At 37.2% G+C, this 18319-nt stretch overlaps 2 protein-coding genes across 2 annotated transcripts; one reads left to right on the top strand and one right to left on the bottom strand.

The window, feature by feature from the left end:
* Positions 1-8624: 8624 nt before the first annotated feature.
* LOC121970306 (2-oxoglutarate and iron-dependent oxygenase domain-containing protein CP2-like) lies at positions 8625-15680 on the top strand. Its single transcript, XM_042520916.1, has 9 exons — positions 8625-9668; positions 10722-10769; positions 11685-11861; positions 11935-12085; positions 12189-12275; positions 13552-13676; positions 14476-14594; positions 15259-15370; positions 15479-15680. Exons 1-9 carry the CDS (start codon positions 9360-9362, stop codon positions 15512-15514), a joined length of 1164 nt encoding a protein of 387 aa, XP_042376850.1. The 5' UTR covers positions 8625-9359; the 3' UTR covers positions 15515-15680.
* Positions 15681-15706: 26 nt separating this feature from the next.
* LOC121970307 (pre-mRNA-splicing factor 18-like) lies at positions 15707-17149 on the bottom strand. The gene is made up of 2 exons (XM_042520917.1): positions 16238-17149; positions 15707-16154 (listed from the first exon to the last, which is right to left on the bottom strand). Exons 1-2 carry the CDS (start codon positions 16955-16957, stop codon positions 15747-15749), a joined length of 1128 nt encoding a protein of 375 aa, XP_042376851.1. The 5' UTR covers positions 16958-17149; the 3' UTR covers positions 15707-15746.
* Positions 17150-18319: the final 1170 nt, after the last annotated feature.

The following is an 18319-nucleotide window of genomic DNA, read 5'->3' as shown; positions in this document are numbered from 1 at the left end:
TGCTCTTTACCAAGATGTTGCATCTTTATCTTGGAGTGTTTCATCATATGTCCGGGGATCAGGTTCATGTTCACTAGGGATCTAGTCCAAAGATTCTCCAAAACATGAATCTTTCAGGTTGCTTAACAACTCTCCTACTATGACGAGGCACTTTGTGCAATTGTGTATCATTTGTGATACGTGTGGCAGTTTCTTGTGATATTTCATCTTGTACAGTTGGTACTAGATTAGACGTGTCCTTTATTATTTCCTTAAGAACAAATTTACTTATGGTTTGTGGTTCATTACATAGTCCTCTTCTAAAAATCGAGCATTGATACTTACAATGACCTTCTGATTTTTAAGGATTATAAACCTCCTTTCATTTCTCTAGGATAACCCACAAGCAAGTGAACTCTTGTCCAACTTATCAGTGTCTCCCTTCAGCACATGTGTTGGACTACCCAAAATCCGAATATGCTTCAGACTAGGCTTACTCTCATTCTACAATTCTATGGGAGTAGAGGGTTCTGACTTTAGAAGGTACTATATTCACTTCCGTTTCCAGAGTATATTCTCAAAATGAATTTGGTAATTCTGAATAACTTATCATTGATCTAATTATTTTCATAAGAGTCATATTCCTTTGTTCTACTACACCATTCTGTTGGGGTGTACCAGGTACAGTCAGTTGGGATTGAATCCCGACTTCTGATAAGTGACTCATAAACTCTCCTAAGAGGTACTCGCCACTACGATCTCACCGTAGTGTCTTTTCTCCATATCAGCCTTGTACTCTTTGAACTTATCAAAGCACTTAGACTTGTGGCGCATCAAGTAAATATGCTCGTATCTTGAATAGTCGTCTATAAAAGAGACGAAATATTCGAAACCACCTTTTGCCTGGATAGTCATAGGTCCACACAAATCAGAATGAATCAATTCCAATACTTCTTTGACTCTATACCCCTTAGACTTAAAAGGTCTCTTGGTCATTTTTCTTTCAAGTAAGATTTGCAGGTTGGAAAGTTTTCCCACCATCAATGAACCCAAAAGTTCATTGGCTATTATCCTTTGAATCCTACTCAAGTCAATATGACCTAGCCTTAGATGTCAAAGATATGATTGGTTCATTTCCGAAGGTTGCTTTCTCTTATTAGAGTTAGAAGATGTGTTATTAATTTTCATTTGTTGCATCGTGGGAGTTATTGGATTATAAATTGTCAACCAACGTACCAGAACAGATAACTTTCCTATTATTCTTGATAATAACTTTGTTATCAAAAGAGATAGAATATCAAGCTCTTTGATAATTTAGAAACCGAAATCAAGTTCTTTCTAAACTTGGTACGTAAAGACAATTTCTCACAATCCATATTTTATTCCTATCAGAGGACAAACATCTCCTACTGCAACAGCTGCTACTTTTGCAGTAGTGCCCATGTAAATAGTGTTTTCCCTTTCATATAGTTGTCAGTTTTCTTGGAACCCTGCAATGAATTGCAGACATGATCTCAGTGGGTTCTCGTATCTACACACCATGTACCGGTAGATAACACCACTAAACATGTTTCAACAACTAATGAATAAAATACACTTTTATTGTTCTCATTTCTGAGAGGATAGACCACCTTAGAGTCCAAGTTTTGTTTCCAATCATAATTAGGACTATTGAGTTTATTCTATAGTATAACAGCTAGGGGATTGACTAATATTTGAAATCCTAATAATCACAAAAATATTTGGTCAAGGCCAACACCTCAAAATCCTCATGAATTTTGTATGTCATGTTAGTGTGGGCGTATACAAATTCAATCTTTAAGAGGAGATTTTATCCATTAATTTTATTATCTCGTTAACCTAACTTTATGACAAATAAAATTAATAGTTGATCTGTCTTTGATAAAATATTTGGTCAAAACTTTGAATTTAAAATAATATTGATTCCTCAAAACAATATCATTTAAATTCACCAACACCTCAAATACCGTGAATTTTGTATGTCACGATAATGTGGACGTATACAAATTTAAACATTTGTAAGAGGAGAGTTTTACCCATTAATAACCTTGTCAACCTATCTTTATGACAAATAAAATTATCTCAAACACTGTGAATTTTGTATGTCATGATAGTGTGGATGTATACAAATCCAAACATTTGTAAGAGGGGTTTTACCTATTAATTTTATTATCTTGTCAACCTGACAAATAAAATGACCTCAAACACCGTGAATTTTATATGTCATGATAGTGTAGACGTATACAAAATCTCAACATTTGTAAGAGGGAGTTTTAATTTTATTATCTTGTCAACCTATCTTTATGACAAATTAATAGTTGGTTTTCCTTCGGTCCCATAGCTAATAACAGTGACTCCGATGGGGAGGATACTATTAAATGTGTCTAAGTGTATACCATTACTTGATACTTAGTCCATTAAATAAGATTGTGCCTCTTCCGACGGAGAAGATCACACGCTCCTAATTAATTTTCTATAATCATTCAAAATGGAAGTTTGATCTAGTGATCTGCAAATAAACTCATTCGATGGGGAGGGAGGCACTCAAAGCTAACATGCAAGTTTGTCGCATCACTTACAAACCAGTAATGGAGACCGTGGAATTTATTTACTAATCCCTCTCCCACTTAGTTATTTAAGGCGAGAAATTTTAAACTATGCACATATGTACATCACAGTAAATAAAAGCAATAAATATGGAAATTAATTTTCCAACTATTATGATCTTTTCCGTCGCTGTCCTTCGTGTGCTGCCAACCCTAGCTGCTGCCATCTTTAGCCACTACAATCGGGTCTAGTCGGTGCCTCTGGTCCATAAATAGTACCTGCCTCGCAAGGATACGATCCGCGATAAAAATAGAATTTTACATATATCGATCCTATATTCCACAAAGGAATGTACATGTAATCTAGATCGAAACAAAAATGTAAAATCCTAATAACTAATACAGCTCCTGCTGTATTTAATATTACAATCATGCACACACAATAAAATACCCTTGACATGTCCAATGATCCAATCACACACAATATCTATAAGCTATAATAGTCGGAGCCTGTAACCACAAAGTTAGCACATCCTACTATTATCATGCCTAAATAATGTATGACATGTGCATAATTAAACTGAAAACCAAACACACAGAGGCAAACCCTAGCTCTGATACCAATTGTTGGTTGCTATGCGAAATATCATACCGGTTCCTCTATATAAAAATTTTGTACAAGTCCTGAACCTTTACTAACAACCTATTGTGTTCTTTAGAAATTAAATTAGGAATCGAAACAGAACTTAACATTATTGATTCCAAATTTAACTTATATGTTCTTAGTGGTTTACACTTGCATCGCAAACGATGCTTAACATTATTGATCTAAATTCACCCATGTTATAAATTCAATTAAATATTAATTTCAGAAATCGACTTCCAGGTTAAACATGGCGAGACATTAGGCCTTCTTAGGTATGGAAGCATCCACCACTTCCTAGACAAAGCATTTAAAGAAATTTAATATTTAATTTCCTTATATAATCCTAGATTTAACCAAAAAGAACAATCGAATCACAAATTCGAAAAACAAAAAAAAAAACACAAACTCGAATCACAAATTTGAAACCTAGAATTATATGCCTATTGTGTTTGGAATTCATACAAAGAAAAACTAGTATGATGCGGAAAACAATTACTAGTTATACCTTTCTTTGTAAGCAACAACCTCTTGATCTTCTACCGTATTCCTCTTCTTATCTCGGATGTCGTGTGGGCGACGATCTACCGAGATGAGAACCACCCAAGTCCTTCTTCTTCCTTCTTCCAAGATTCGGCCAAGCAACCTTCTCCAAGAGATTATAAGTCTCGGCCACCAACCAAGCTCCAAGGAAAACTAGGAAACAAAACCTCCTTTCTCTTCTTCTTCTCCAAGCTAGATCTGACCACCAAAACAAGCTCCTAGAGATTGATGACGTTCGACCACTAAGGAGGAAGAGGAGGAGATGATATGACCGGCCACCACCAAGGAAGAAAAGAGAGAGGAAAAATAGAAGAGAGTTGTTATAAGGTGAGGCACCTCTACCCCCTATTTTATATTCCTTGATATTGGAAAATAAGGAAATTTAATTATAATTAAAATTCCCTTATATTCCTTGCATTTGGTTAATAAGGGAAATTTAATTAAACTTTCCTTTTAACCCTTATCATGGTCGGCCACATCACAAGCTCCAAATAAGGCAAGTTTTAAACACAAAATTAAAACTTCCTTATTTGTTTCCGGTAATTTTAAAATAAAAATTTCTCTAATAATTTTCCCTTCATGGTTGGTTATAAAAGGAAATTTTATAAATTAAAATCTCTCTATTAAAACATGTGGATGATTTTCGAAAAGAAAAGTTATCTTTAAAATTAAAATTTTCCTCTCAATCTACAAGTAAGGAAATATATCAAATCTTTTCTTAATCTTTTGTAGAAACTATAATAAGAAAGATTTAATTTTAAAACTCTCTTTTATATCATCAAGATGGTTACAAAAAGGAAAGTTTTATCAAAAATTAAAATCTTCCTTTTAACTACAAATAAGGAAAGATATCAAACCTTTCACTTAATCTTTTGTAGAAAGCTATAAAAGGAAAGATTTAAATTTAAACTCTCTTTTAAAACCATGGCTTCCACATAAGTAAAGATTTAAAATAAAATCCCTTTTATTTTATATGTGGCCAGCCACACCTAGCTTGGGCTCCAAGCTAGGGCCGACCACTAATCTTGGCTCAATCCCTTGGTTTTAGCTGGTCCAAGCTTGGGCTCCAAGCTTGCTTGGCCGCCCGCCTAAGGGTGGGTAGGAAGTGGGTATATGGTGGGTATAATTCTCTCTATATAAGAGGCTACGATAGGGACCGAGAGGAGGGATTGATTTTGGTCTCCTGATGAAATTTAGCTTCCCGTGTTCGCCCCGAACACCCAACTTAATTTCATTAATAATAATTCATACCTCTAAATAATTATTATTGAACTACCGCACCAATCCGAAATTACATTTTGGGCTCCTTCTTATTATGAGTGTGTTAGTCTCCCTGTATTTAAGATGTCGAATGTCCACTAATTAAATGAGTTATTGACAACTCTCTTTAATTAATATCTTAGTCCAAGAGTAGTACCACTCAACTTTATCGTCATATCGGACTAAATCCACCTGCAGGGTTTAACATGACAATCTTTATGAGCTCCTCTTGGGGATATTATCAACCTAGATTATTAGGACACAGTTTCCTTCTATAATCAACAACACACACTATAAATAATATCACTTCCCAACTTATTGGACCTTTTGATTTATCGAGTTAAATCTCACCCTTTGATAAGTCAAAGAAATAAATACTAAATATATGTGTTTGTTATTATATTAGGATTAAGAGCACACACTTCCATAATAACTAAGGTTTTGTTCTTTTATTAAGTCAGTATAAAAAGAACTGACCTTAAATGGTCCTGCTCAATACACTCAGAGTGTACTAGTGTAATTCATTAGTCAAGATAAACTAATACCTAATTACACTACGACTATTCTAATGGTTTGTTCCTTTCCATCTTAGTCGTGAGCCACTGTTTATAATTTATAAGGAATCGATAACATAATCTTCTGTATGTGACACCACACACCATATTATCTATAATATAAATTAATTGAACAACTACACTTAACATATAAATGTAGACATTTGACCAATGTAATTCTTATAAATATTTATACAAAAGCTAGGCTTTTAGTATACACTCTAACATGAAGCTGGATCCTAGTGAGTGAAGCTAGGTGGTGGAAGGTTCGGTGAGTGAAGCTAGACAATGAAAGTTCTAGTGAGTAAAGATGGACAACCCTAGGGGGATGTAACCCTAGGTAATGAGAAGTCTTGGAGGAATATACTCTAAGCATGTGTGACGGACAGTCGACTGGACCAGCGAATCCTAAATTTTGTTAACACTATTTTATCTATTGTGCTAACTCAGTGTTACATGTAAGTCTTAGTAGATTAGCTTGGTCATATACTAAGCAAGAGTAGAGAAAGTCCAAATAAGTTTGGAGGACCAAATGTTTAGCAAGTAAGGGAGGTAAGTCACTGGAGGAGAGTGGCTCAGTGAGGACACGTCTCGGTTAAGGGGACAGTAGATGCCGGTCCAATTTAGGTCGATTTCAGAAACCTGAATTGAGATCTTGACTAGTTCTTGGTTTTGGAAGGGCATGAACTAATTATTATTGCTTATTATTATTGTGCTAACTTTATTTTGTAAATTAGATATTTTTATATTGGACTAACACATTTTGCAGGCCAAAATGAGCACAAAATACCTTAGGTGAACAGTACCCGAGGCGGCTTCGGGTGCTTAGAAGGCGCCTTTGGGAGCTTGGAAGATGCCTTCAGTCAGATAACATAGAAGACTTCGGCAACGATAAGAAGCTGAAGTTGCTGGATAAGGTTTTGGGGTTGAAGGCGCCTTTAGGGTTATGGAAGGCACCTTTGACGCTCAATAAAAGAGCATCTTGACTAAGGCTTTTAAACACATCTCTTCTACGCGTCCGTTTGACATTTCGACTGCTTCGGCTTCGTGTTGTTGCTTTGCTACGACATTTCTATGCTCGACTATCGCTGAGAAGTCGTCTAATATCGAGCTTAATCCGATCATCTTCAAAAATGTTGGGTAACAAAGTTCAATTATGGACCTGGTCTTGGAGTAGGAGTCGCTGAAGACTCTGAACTAAGTAAAATCGACCATATTTTTTTTCTTGTTTTCTTGTTATTCCGCTGCACTCTTAGTTTTTTTTAAAAAAAAAGAAAAGTTTTTTAAAATCACATGATTTACCCCCCTCCCCTCTCACGTGCGTCTCGATCCAATAATAGGAACTAGTTTCATGTCAATTCGAGGTCATTTGATTCATCAGTCAATTTTGCCCGTCCATCAATCGATTTTAGGCAAAATCGACTGATGGATCAAACGACCTCAAATTGACATGAAACTAATTTTTATGTATTTGTTTAACTCTCCTGATTATATCCATGCCTTCAAATGTTAATTTGACTAAATATATTGAGAGCAATAATTTTTTAATACGAATATGTTTGAAAAATTTAATTCATGTTTAAAAAATCATTACTCTCAATATATTGAGTCAAATTGACATTTGAGGGTATAGAAATAATCAAGAGAAGTAGACGAACACATAGAAACTGATTTTATGTCAATCCGAGGTCATTTTGTCCATCAGTCGATTTTGCCTCGTCTACCTCTCCTGATTATTTTAATGCCCTTAAACGCCAATTTAACTCAATATATTGTAAGCGATGATTTTTTAAACACGAAAATGTTTGAAAAATTCAGATCATGTTCAAAAAATCATTGCTATCAATATATTAGATCAAATTAATTAGGAATGACAATTTCCTGACATCCGATCTGAATGGAGGAGGATATGGAGGAAAGTTTTAGACTCTATTATAGTAATTGGGTATGGGTATTTTTGAGTATGGGTATGAAGATGAATATGGTAAAATCCTACCCATACCCTATCGATACCTGATATATATATATATAAACTTTATTTTTTTATTAGAAAAGAAAAAACTTTAGCCAGGTTTCTGTCTTGAAAAAGAAACTTAGTTTGCATCTTTATGCGGTCACCAACACATATCTCATCTTCTTTTGCATGAGAAATACTTACACAATCAAAGGAGCACGAGACGAAGAAGAACATACAAGTACATTGAAATAATTTATTTATATATATTATTTTTAAAAAAGAATGGTAGATAGTAATAGGATGATGGGTAGGATATGGATACCCGATCCTTCGATGGATATGAGGATGTGTATCAAAGTTAAATACCTGATGGGTTTGAGGATGAATATGGATATAATAAATGAGAATGAGTACGAAGGAGGTGAAATCCTATCCATTGTCATCCCTAAAATTAATGTTTGAGGGTATGAATATAATTAGGAGAACTAGTTGAACACATAAAATCTAGTTTTATATCAATCTGGGGACGTTTGGTCCATTAATCAGATTTTTTTGATCACGAATTTAAATTTTCAAAGATATTTGTATTTAAAAAAATGATTACTCTCAATATATTATGTTAACTTAACATTTGAGGACATGAATACAATTAGGAGAGGTAGACGAATACATATGAACTAATTTCATGTCAATCCGAGATTATTTTATTCACAAGCTAGTTTTAAGTAAAATCGACTAATATATCAAATATCAATTATATTTGAGGGTATATATATAATCAGGAGAGATAGTCTAATATATAAGAACTAGTTTTATATCAATCCGAAATTATTTTATCCACCAATCAATTTTACTAAAATTGACTTTTAAAAAATAAATTAATTGACTAATTTATTTAAAATTTTAACGATTCAATATAAAGTGAAATTGATTCGATTGATTAAAAAAATCAATTGGTTGTAAAAAATAAAATAGAAAATAAATACATGATGATTGGATAAGTTTGAAACGAAACACCATAGTAACTTTAAATTTTTTTTACGCGGTCCAGTACACCCGGGGGCCGGGTCTCTGCCACAAGATCTAGTCTAGATTTGATCCTTCGTTTCCTCTTCTGCGGTGCACCACGTGGGCTTTGCCTGAGTGTACCAGTGTGAGCCTTTCCTCATTCAACTCTGCGGCAAATCTCACAGTGTAGAAATCGTTGCCGATGTCTTAGGCTTCCTCGGCGTCTTCATCCTCTTCGCAGCAACTGCCACTCGCCGCAGCGTCACAGTAGCAACCTAAGTTACCTTCCGTTGGCCGATATCGACTCGGTGACGCCGTGAGATCTCTCCCTTCGCATTCGTCTTTCTTCGTGCTCCCCGCTAGAGCTTTCTTGCAAATTGAGGAGATAAACAGGGGGCAAGATGGAATTTCCCCTTTCATGTCCGGTGGTCCAGCTGCCTCAGTACGCGACACGCGTGTCGAGTTCACAAAGGATCAAAGTGCGTGTACGCTATCTTTCGTCCGACAGCGGATCCGACGTGCCCCGTCCCCTCCAAAAGAAACCCTAATTTTGCACCAGTAGCCAACGACTGCGTTCTCCCACCACCTTCACTCTTGGATGGCAAGCCCGTAATAAATCGCCATAGCCAGTGGCCTTTTCATATATCCGCGTCCATATCGCCAATACGTCAAGCGAACACCACATCTTCCCTTCTCTCTGTCTCTCTCTCTCCAACCCCACGCCAACACCTAGCTCACCTTCCAACGAAACCCTAACCCACTGCATCCTCCGATTCGGACCGCGGATGGCACGGCGGAAGTGATACCATCTCCTTCCACCGGACGCGGGAGCTTCCGGCCGCGGAGCGATGTCGGTGAGAGGCGCCGTCGATCGGAGGGATGGGTCCCCGTCGAGCAATGGGAACGGGAACGGACCGGCAAAGGTCCAGCCGGCGCCGTCCAGGCCGACCTACGGGGACCGGCGTCTGAGGCTGAACCCGAACACGGAGCACAAGCCGGAGCGGTACGACGACGTTCAGTCGGAGTTCGATCCGGCGATCTTCAGCTCCCTGGAGCGGCACCTCCCGCCCAGCATGCTCGAGGTACCGCGGGATGGCAAGGTCCAGTTCATGAAGGAGATCCTCGCGCGATACTTGCCTGAGGGGGAGCGAATTAGGGTGAACTACTCTTCTTTGTTCCTGTTTATCCTCCTTCGAGCTGAAGTAGAGCTTCCATCAAATTGAGGATCTATGGTTGTTTCTTTAGAAATTTTTTTCCCCGAAATAACGGAAATGCCCTTCCCTGCCTTCCTGCAAGACGGAATGTTAAAATAGTAAACTCGTCTGCAGCGATTTGTTTGGTTGGTACACAAACAATTGTTGTTGGCTTACCTTCGCTCGATGAGATTTTGCCCTCTGAGGCGTTTAGGACGACGTGTATCTGCTTCAATTTCGATGATTATAGTTTCCTCTAAACTTGGTGCTGCATCGATTGGCTTTCTCGTTTGATCGCCCAGTGAAACCTCTTTTAGAATGATTGTTTTTAACTGCAAATATCATCATCATTAGAAAATCACGTTCCTTTGCATATTTATCTTCTGTTGTTTGGCACATTCTACTGAACTGAAAGAATTTTGCTTGACGAAAGTAGGTTTCAAATTTTTTATGATTAATTCATGTCAATACGTGAATATGCTTTATGACCAAATTGATTTTTTATTCCCGTCACGGCTGCCAGAGCTGAGAAATTAATGATAATTAGCAAAAAAAAAAAAACTGGTCTAGGAAAAGAACGTGATGAACATGTATATACAGGAAGCTCTATCCCAGTACATTTATTTATTACTAGTTTACTAGGTTTCAACTTTGTTTCTACTTTACTGGGTTGCAAATATATATTTATGTTTTCATATGGGAAAACAAGAAACTAAAATAACCTATTTTTTAATATTTGAAAAATTAAGAATCTTGATGCCAGTAAATTGAATATTAAATAAGAAAAGTTTAATGCTATTAAATGTTTGAGATCATGAAGACATTATTTTTAGAATGTCAAAGGGACTTTTTAATGCTTGATGAGCTTTGGCTCTTGCGAACAATTTTATTTGAATCTAAAGAACCCAAAAATAAAGGATGGTTTATTTGTCTATTTCTTGTTGTTTATTCTAGTCTATCTGTATTATTTTTTCTCATTTACTTCTATTAATCTAGAGCGATTACTTGATCTATCAGGTTCAGAGACACAAAGAGTACAGACAAAAATTGATGTCAGCTTATCAGGTTTTCTGTTTCTATCTGTTATACTCTGTACTCTTCAGTTTCTATGATTTATGTGTATGATTTTGGAAATTTGTGTTTCTCATATGTTTAGTTCTTTGACTATGCTTCTGATTATTTTTTTGGAGTAACTCCTTTAGGCTTATTAGCCTCAGCGTGATGTTCTGGAGACACAATATTAAGCAATATATGATTTGTTTTTCAGATTCGGTTGACTGTTTGTAGGTATTTTATGTTACTTCTCTGAAGTAGTGCAGTGCATCCTGCTCAGAGTGTGGAGTGTTTGTGCAGTAACAGAGTACAAATTTAGCTCTAGCAAGCAACATTTATTATGTAATACAATCTCCCAATGCTTTGAGGGTTGGTTGTCTTCATTTGTACATATCAAAATTCCTTTCTACAACTAATTTTATGTTATAAAAATCTTCAACTTTAAGCACTATCTGAAGCTGATATTCTGCTTCCTTTTCTCTTTATTTGGGAGTAGTACTCAAATTGCCTAACGCCTTCATGACTTTTTTCCCTATTTGTTGCAATGATGCATGGGTGGGAATAGACACATGGGGATTGATTCACATTTATTCAAATATGAGAAGTTCCATGTATTTGTGCCTGTGTTTAGTAAACCTGTTTCTGTTCAAAAAATTATCCTGTCAAGTTTATTTATTAGTATTTCCCCCCTCTTTTATGTGTTATAACATGTATGTTCTCTGCAACTATGATTAGGTTTAATGCTTCATTGAGTTATTTGATTGATGCCCTTTGGATGATGATTCTTTTAGTTTCTTGTTTAATCTTAAAATATTTACACGAATTTTACTTGTATTGCTGAATTGCTTCTTTCATAGGCGTTCTAGCTTCTAATAAATTATGATAGCATGCGTGCAACTTTTAACTCTCTTCCTGTTACTTAAGCAGCCTTTGCATAAAGAATTATACAATCTGCATCCGTCAGCCTTTTTTATGCCATCATTTGTTAAAGCTATCAATGATAACACAGAGGAGAGCTTCAGAAATATACTTTCTGAACCATCACCTGGAATATATACATTTTCTATGCTACAGCCAAGTTTCTGTGAAATGTTATTAGATGAGGTACTACTCAAACCTGCAATCATTTCACAGCACACAACTATCGGTAACATAACCTAATTTGGTGATTTCTTAGGTGGACAATTTTGAAAAATGGGTCAACACTATCAAGTTCAAAATAATGCGACCAAATACAATGAATAAGTACGGTGCTGTGCTTGATGACTTTGGCTTGGAAGCCATGCTTAACAAGCTTATGGAAGAATTCATATCCCCAATGGCTAGAGGTGATAATCATGTCTTCTTTGCATGACAGGATTCTGTAACTTTGTTATGCTCCATGACTTTGTTTCATCAATATCTCTCAGAACCTATTTTCTTCAATTGCAGTATTCTACCCTGAGGTTGGCGGATCAACTCTCGATTCACATCATGGCTTTGTGGTTGAGTATGGAAAGGACAAGGATGTTGAACTAGGTAGCTTTGTTACATTTTTTTCCTATATGATTTGATATGCAGGAGATGGAATATCTAGTATGTTTACTTAATTGGAAACCACATCTAGTAGAGGTTGATCAATACCTTGTTGTTTTTTATTAATTTAATAGTTTTCTTTTGTGCTTGAGCGCCTGTCATCATTCATGCAGAAATTGATTGGACCAAATTTAGGGTCTGTTAGCTCACCAAAACAGCTACCTATTTGAGTCAAACCACAACGGCTTACTACTTTAAAATTTTAATTAGTTTGGGTAGTTTGTGCTTACATAAGCGCACATCCATGCCATATTGTGTTTTTAAAACCATAGGAGGGGATGTTAAGATACATTTTTTTTTTATGATGATGATGTTTTAAATAATTCATTAAAGGCTAGTCAAAGAGCATTTTGAAATTTGTAAAGTTCAATATAATTTCATGGCGAACATATATCAGAAATCTATTAAAAAATTCTCATAAATGGATTATTTTCAAAACAATATAAAAATGAATATAACACATATAATAAATATGAGTTATTTCATGTAATATTTTGATCTTAATTTTGATTGGATACAAACTGCTTATGAAAGGATTCATTCCAACTTTGTTTATCTAAATTTCTTCTTGTGTTTGTTTGTTTAACACTCCCCTCACACGTGGGTAGGCAAATTGGATTAAACTATTATGGTATTTGAGGAAAATAGTGCTAAAATTATCTCAATATTATGGTATTTTAGGATGATTTAGTACTGGAGCAATTTTCTGCAGCTGTATGTACGAATCCTTATGTAGTATCTCCTCACTCTAACTAGTATACTTTTGTGTAATTGGTTTTTCTGTTTCTTCCAGACCTGCCTTCCATTATAGCCCATTTTTTTGTACTTTTACTGATTGGATAGTAAACAAATTACGTGGAGAGGCTCTTGTAGCAAGTTTGCTTTCTTGTCTTTCTGAAACTACTAAAAACTTCCATTAATGGTAGGTTTTAATTTGAGTGCACTGGTAGGCATTATTGCTTGATTTTGATTTTAGGCCATGAACTTACAGAGTGAATACTTCTATCAACATCATAGTTTATAAACATCATACATTGCATGACTGTTTCTTTGCAGCCTCACAGCAAATGTGGAAATACTTTTACTTTCTTATCATATTGTTGAGTAATCTTAGATCTTGTGGATTGGTTGTTCCACACTTTACTCTTTATTTTAGCATGTGTAAATTGAATAAATTCATTTATTTTTCTTTTAAGTCATTGTAGTTTTTGTGATCCAGGATTCCATGTGGATGACTCAGAAGTCACTCTAAATGTGTGTTTAGGCAAAGATTTTTCTGGTGGTGAATTGTTTTTCCGGGGAGTTCGATGTGACAAACATGTGAACACAGAGACACAAACAGAGGTCTGTCATCACATGGGTGGTATTTTTGCACATTTTTTTTTGTAGAAGTGTGTATTCCTGAGCATTTCATCATTCTATGTTGACCTGGAATTTGAAACATGTAAAGTCTTTGGTAGTCATAATTTACTGAAGTACATCTTGATTTTTTTGTTCCTTTGTTCATATTATTTTGCTAAAATTATTGCAGAAACTAGTCGTCAAATCTCAATATATTTGCTTTTCTTTTTCATGCATTTATAATTCGCTTCTTTCTCTTAAAAAAATGGAAATTTGCCTGCTCAGTAATGGCTGCCGCGACTAAAAATGGTGGAACTTGCAAAAGGAATCGCAATGCAATGAATGTAATTCAATAGAACCATGTGAAATTATTGTCAATAATGCTGCATGAAGTGGTTTTAAATAGATTGCAATAGTATGCCCTCACTCTTTGTTCAATGATGACTTGTAACCATGTGTTGGTTTGTGATGTTTATGGCATTTAATGAGCCATTTACAAATATGGAAAAATTCGTTTGGATTCCTATACAGACACATTGCTTTACTAATTTGTTTATACATCATTGATGGTATAGGTATAGGACCAATGTTTTGAACCTTCAGGATAAACTTTATAACTAAACAATAAGTAAACTCCTTTTTCATAAAAGAATATGGGAAAGTTAGTTGGCTGAAATCCTTGGTATTTTATTGTGCTTTATTTTAATAATGATTTTATTTGTAGTTGCTTTAAGTAGTTGAGTTGATGTTTTTGTTTTTAAAACTTGATATTCTGCCCAAATTCTCCTTGCTTTTATTGTAGGAAATCTTTGACTACTCTCATGTCCCTGGTCAAGCTGTACTTCATCGTGGGCGCCACCGACATGGGGCTCTCCCCACAAATTCTGGACACAGAATCAACATGCTTTTGTGGTGTAGAAGGTACATTCATGTTTTTATTCTCAAGATGCATGGCGATTTTATTGTAAATTGCATATGAGTAGCTTTATTATTCATTGTTTGTAAATTGAGGCATCAAGTCTACGCCGAATATTATCGATGAACTGTTAAAAGCTTTTCTGGCAATACATCCTCAAGAACAAGAGATCGGAGAGTGATGGAGAAATTGTCACATCGTATAATCTTTGATTCAGACTACAGGGAAAGAAGTATACATATCATCTTAAATGTGAAGTGTATCCTCAAGAACTAACAACATGGAACAAATACTTGCATTAGAATAGAATCAAGTCATCTGAACAAATACTCCTGGGAGACCATATTGGTGAGCGATGATGTTGCTTGGTTTGCCAAGGAGGTGCATCTGGGCTATTAGATAAAAAGTTAAGATACAATTCGTCAGAATCCACTTGAAGAAATTAAACTATAACCAAACAAGTCTACAGGTAAGATAACCAATGCATCATTACTGCATTTTAAATTTTTAATACATCTTTCTGTGTAAGGTGTCATCTCGCTAAGCTATTACTGATAGTAACAACCAAGTTATCTTTGCCTATTTCGGATACAGTTTTCTGCAATTTTGCCCTTCCTATTCAAAACTCAAAGTGTGCAAAGCAATAACCCTCTATGATCCGTTCTACAGTTCAGTCTTCAGAGAGATGAGGAAGTTCCAAAAGGATTTCTCTAGCTGGTGCGGTGAATGTCAACGCGAGAAGAAAGAAAGGCAGCACCAGTCGGTGGTCGCTGCCAAGATGGTATGCATCACATTTCAGAAAATTTAACCGATAGTTTCTAGGAATTGCTAAAATTAGATTATCATTGCTCAATCTTTTGCATTAACTATCATGTTTGTTCATCGACAGACATTTCTTAAGGGCTATGGAGGAGCCAACATTTGAGGTGCTTTGGTTATGTATTCTAAAGGGTGGTTGTAAAGTAGCGTGATTGTCACCTAAAGCGACCTTTGAATTCTCTAAAAAAGTTAACGTTGTTCTTGAGCTTGTCTGTACTTACAGGTTATTTGTATATGTATATACCAGTATTTATCCATGACAATCTTCGCAACTTCCAGCGTACTTTAGATTTCATTTTGTGCAGGAACCCACTTTTTGTTTGAGAAATTTGTTCCAGTCAAGCAGCTGAGACTAGTGTCGGCCTCTCTTTGACAGCCATTTTCTTAGCTGATGATGATCTATTCTCCGCCAAGAGGGACTGGAGGTCGCTCCCGTTCGCCAGGCTGTTGAACTCGGAGGACCTGGACGGATCTGTCGGGTACCGGCGCTGGCAAAATGTCATCAGCCTCTTCACTGATTGCAGGTACTTGCGGGTTGTCTCGTTGTGCATGACGTGCGCGATGCTGTTTGCGCAGATCTTCTCATGGGCAGAACGTTCGTGGATGCCTACCATGGTCACGCCAATAGGCCACGGCGCGTTGCCGATCGCCAGCTTTATGTACTCGTCTGTGGCGGCCAAGTAGTCTCGCCTCCGGCAGCACTGTGTCACCCTGATCAAGGCCTGACGGATGTCACCCGGAAGAGCCTGGAGAGGAAACTACCGTCAATACAATTCCGAATTGCGTGAAAAGGAAACTTCAATTTGAGTTGATTGAAGGAAACAGGTACCTTCTTCCGGCACAGCTTGAACATTGGATTCAAGTACCGATCGCATTGGTTGAACGTAGCTACCGCGGATTTCCCTTTGGCGGTGCGCTTCTCGGCGTCGGGCATTTCGGCCACCTCCTGGCCCCAATCGCCCAGCAGCCTCGTGAAGAAAATTTGAATCTTGTCCTCATCGCACAGATCCTCGAAATTCCCCTTCGCCATAATCGAATCCGTATCGGTATCAGGGCTTTTCTCCGCAGTACCGGCGCCGCCTTCTCTCTTGGCGACGGCCGTTCCGGCCTTCTGTTCGCGGCGGAGATTATGTATGTCCCTGAGGAAGTCGTTTGTCTGCCCATCGGCCAACTCCTCCTCGGTCTCGATGGGGCCTGACTCGATCACCGTCTGGAGACGGCGGAGCCGGCCAGCGTCATCCTCCCCGAAGAGGGTGGCGGGATGCTTCAGAATCCGAAGGCGGCGAATCACCTCGTCGCGCGCTGCCGACCAATCGTCGACGGCACCGCGGGGAAGAGGATCGTCGGACATCTTAGAGGGAGACGAGGAGGGAGGCGGGGAAGAAGCGGCAGCATTGAGGGATTTGTGCTGGCGGTGGAGTTTCTCCAGTTGGCGGAGTCTTTGGGTCTCCTTATGCTCGATCTCGGAGCGGCGGAGGAGCTTCCGTCCGCCGAAGTCATCTTCCAGAGCCTTGCGCTTCCGCTGGAGCTCGCGCTTAAGCAGGTCCATGGCGTCGGCGAGTTGTTTAATGCGCTCTTCTTCTGCCGGAATCGAAGACGCAGTCTGAGAACGGTGATCGAGTTATTGAAGCGAAAGAAGCGGAACAGAAATAAATACTTTTTAAAATCTTCATTAAAACGGAAAGAACAGAAGCAGAAGCAATTACTTTATTAATTTATTACCATATTCAATGATTATCATATTTCTAAATATGGAATACGATCTCGCTGATTATTGGTTACTTAGGACAAGGAAAATTTTAACAGATTTTACTTATGTAACACACCTAAGTTTGTCGATATCTTAATTAATTAATTATTTTAATAATCTAGATATATTTTTTTTCGGCACGCCCCACTAACAATCGTGCCACTAACAATTCTTGTAAAATTATTCAATTTTATTATTCAGATTCAATCATATTCTCTTATCATTCACATTCTAATAACTATGAAATTATAGTTTTTATAATATGAAATCAACTTATTAAACATTCATATCGTAACAATTACGAAATTATAGTTACTACAACATATATAGCAGTTACAATTCATAAATGTTATAACGCATCCCTAATTTAAGATTTAAAAGGGAGATATAGACGAAAAATAATAATAAGAATAGTGTATTGGAGGACAGTTGAATAATTTTATATGAGTTGTGTATGACCCTTGGCGGTCGGATAGAAGAGGATGAATAACCCTACAAAAATAACATGAACTTTTCTCGAACGTTATAGTTTAATTAAACTAACACTTGCATAAATTAAATAAAAAACTAAAAAGAAGAGACACAATGAGGTTTATTTGATTACAATCGGGGAGATCGTTAATTCAAGGAAGTTGAAGCTCACTATCAAAGTCTCCTTTAGGCGGAGAAGCTTCTTACAGTAGTTAAAGCAACTCAAAATATAAAGCTAGACAAAGGAAATTGTTTACAAGTGTTCTGTTTAAGCTTCTGAGACCAAAGCTGTATTTATAGTCCTGGTCGGGGTGCCTAGAAGGGTTCTAGGCGCCTGGAGGGGGATAAAATTTTATCCCCATCGCAACGGATTGCGCTAAACGGGATCTAGATAATTTTCATAGTCCGGGCGCACGGACCTCCAAGCGCCTGGACCAAAGGTAACCTTATGTTAACTTGTTTGGTCCGGGTTCTTGCTCCGGCTCAGCTCACTTGGGTCTAGGTCTTCCGCTCTGGCTCCGGCTCCGCTTGCTTGGGTGATTTCATCTATCCAGAATATGGCTGACCCGAACCCATTTTCTGGGCTTTGAGTAGTCTTCTTCTCCGACTTCTAGTCCCTTGGAAACGTCGCACGCCTCTTTCTTGTTCGCCCACATACTCTTCTGCAACACCTCGTCGCTCGGATGCATT

Source organism: Zingiber officinale, chromosome 4A, assembly GCF_018446385.1.
Source record: "Zingiber officinale cultivar Zhangliang chromosome 4A, Zo_v1.1, whole genome shotgun sequence".
Taxonomy (NCBI): domain Eukaryota; kingdom Viridiplantae; phylum Streptophyta; class Magnoliopsida; order Zingiberales; family Zingiberaceae; genus Zingiber; species Zingiber officinale.
Note: the sequence above shows the minus strand (reverse complement) of the source record. Positions and strands in the feature narration are given on the sequence as shown.

Coding starts and splice junctions, on each gene's coding strand:
- LOC121970306 (XM_042520916.1), top strand. CDS start 9,360: ATGTCGGTGAGAGGCGCCGTCGATCGGAGGGATGGGTCCCCGTCGAGC. Junction 11,862..11,934: donor GTGAAATGTTATTAGATGAG/GTACTACTCAAA, acceptor GTGATTTCTTAG/GTGGACAATTTTGAAAAATG. Junction 12,276..13,551: donor GGACAAGGATGTTGAACTAG/GTAGCTTTGTTA, acceptor TTTGTGATCCAG/GATTCCATGTGGATGACTCA.
- LOC121970307 (XM_042520917.1), bottom strand. CDS start 16,957: ATGGACCTGCTTAAGCGCGAGCTCCAGCGGAAGCGCAAGGCTCTGGAA. Junction 16,155..16,237: donor TCAAGCTGTGCCGGAAGAAG/GTACCTGTTTCC, acceptor TTTCCTCTCCAG/GCTCTTCCGGGTGACATCCG.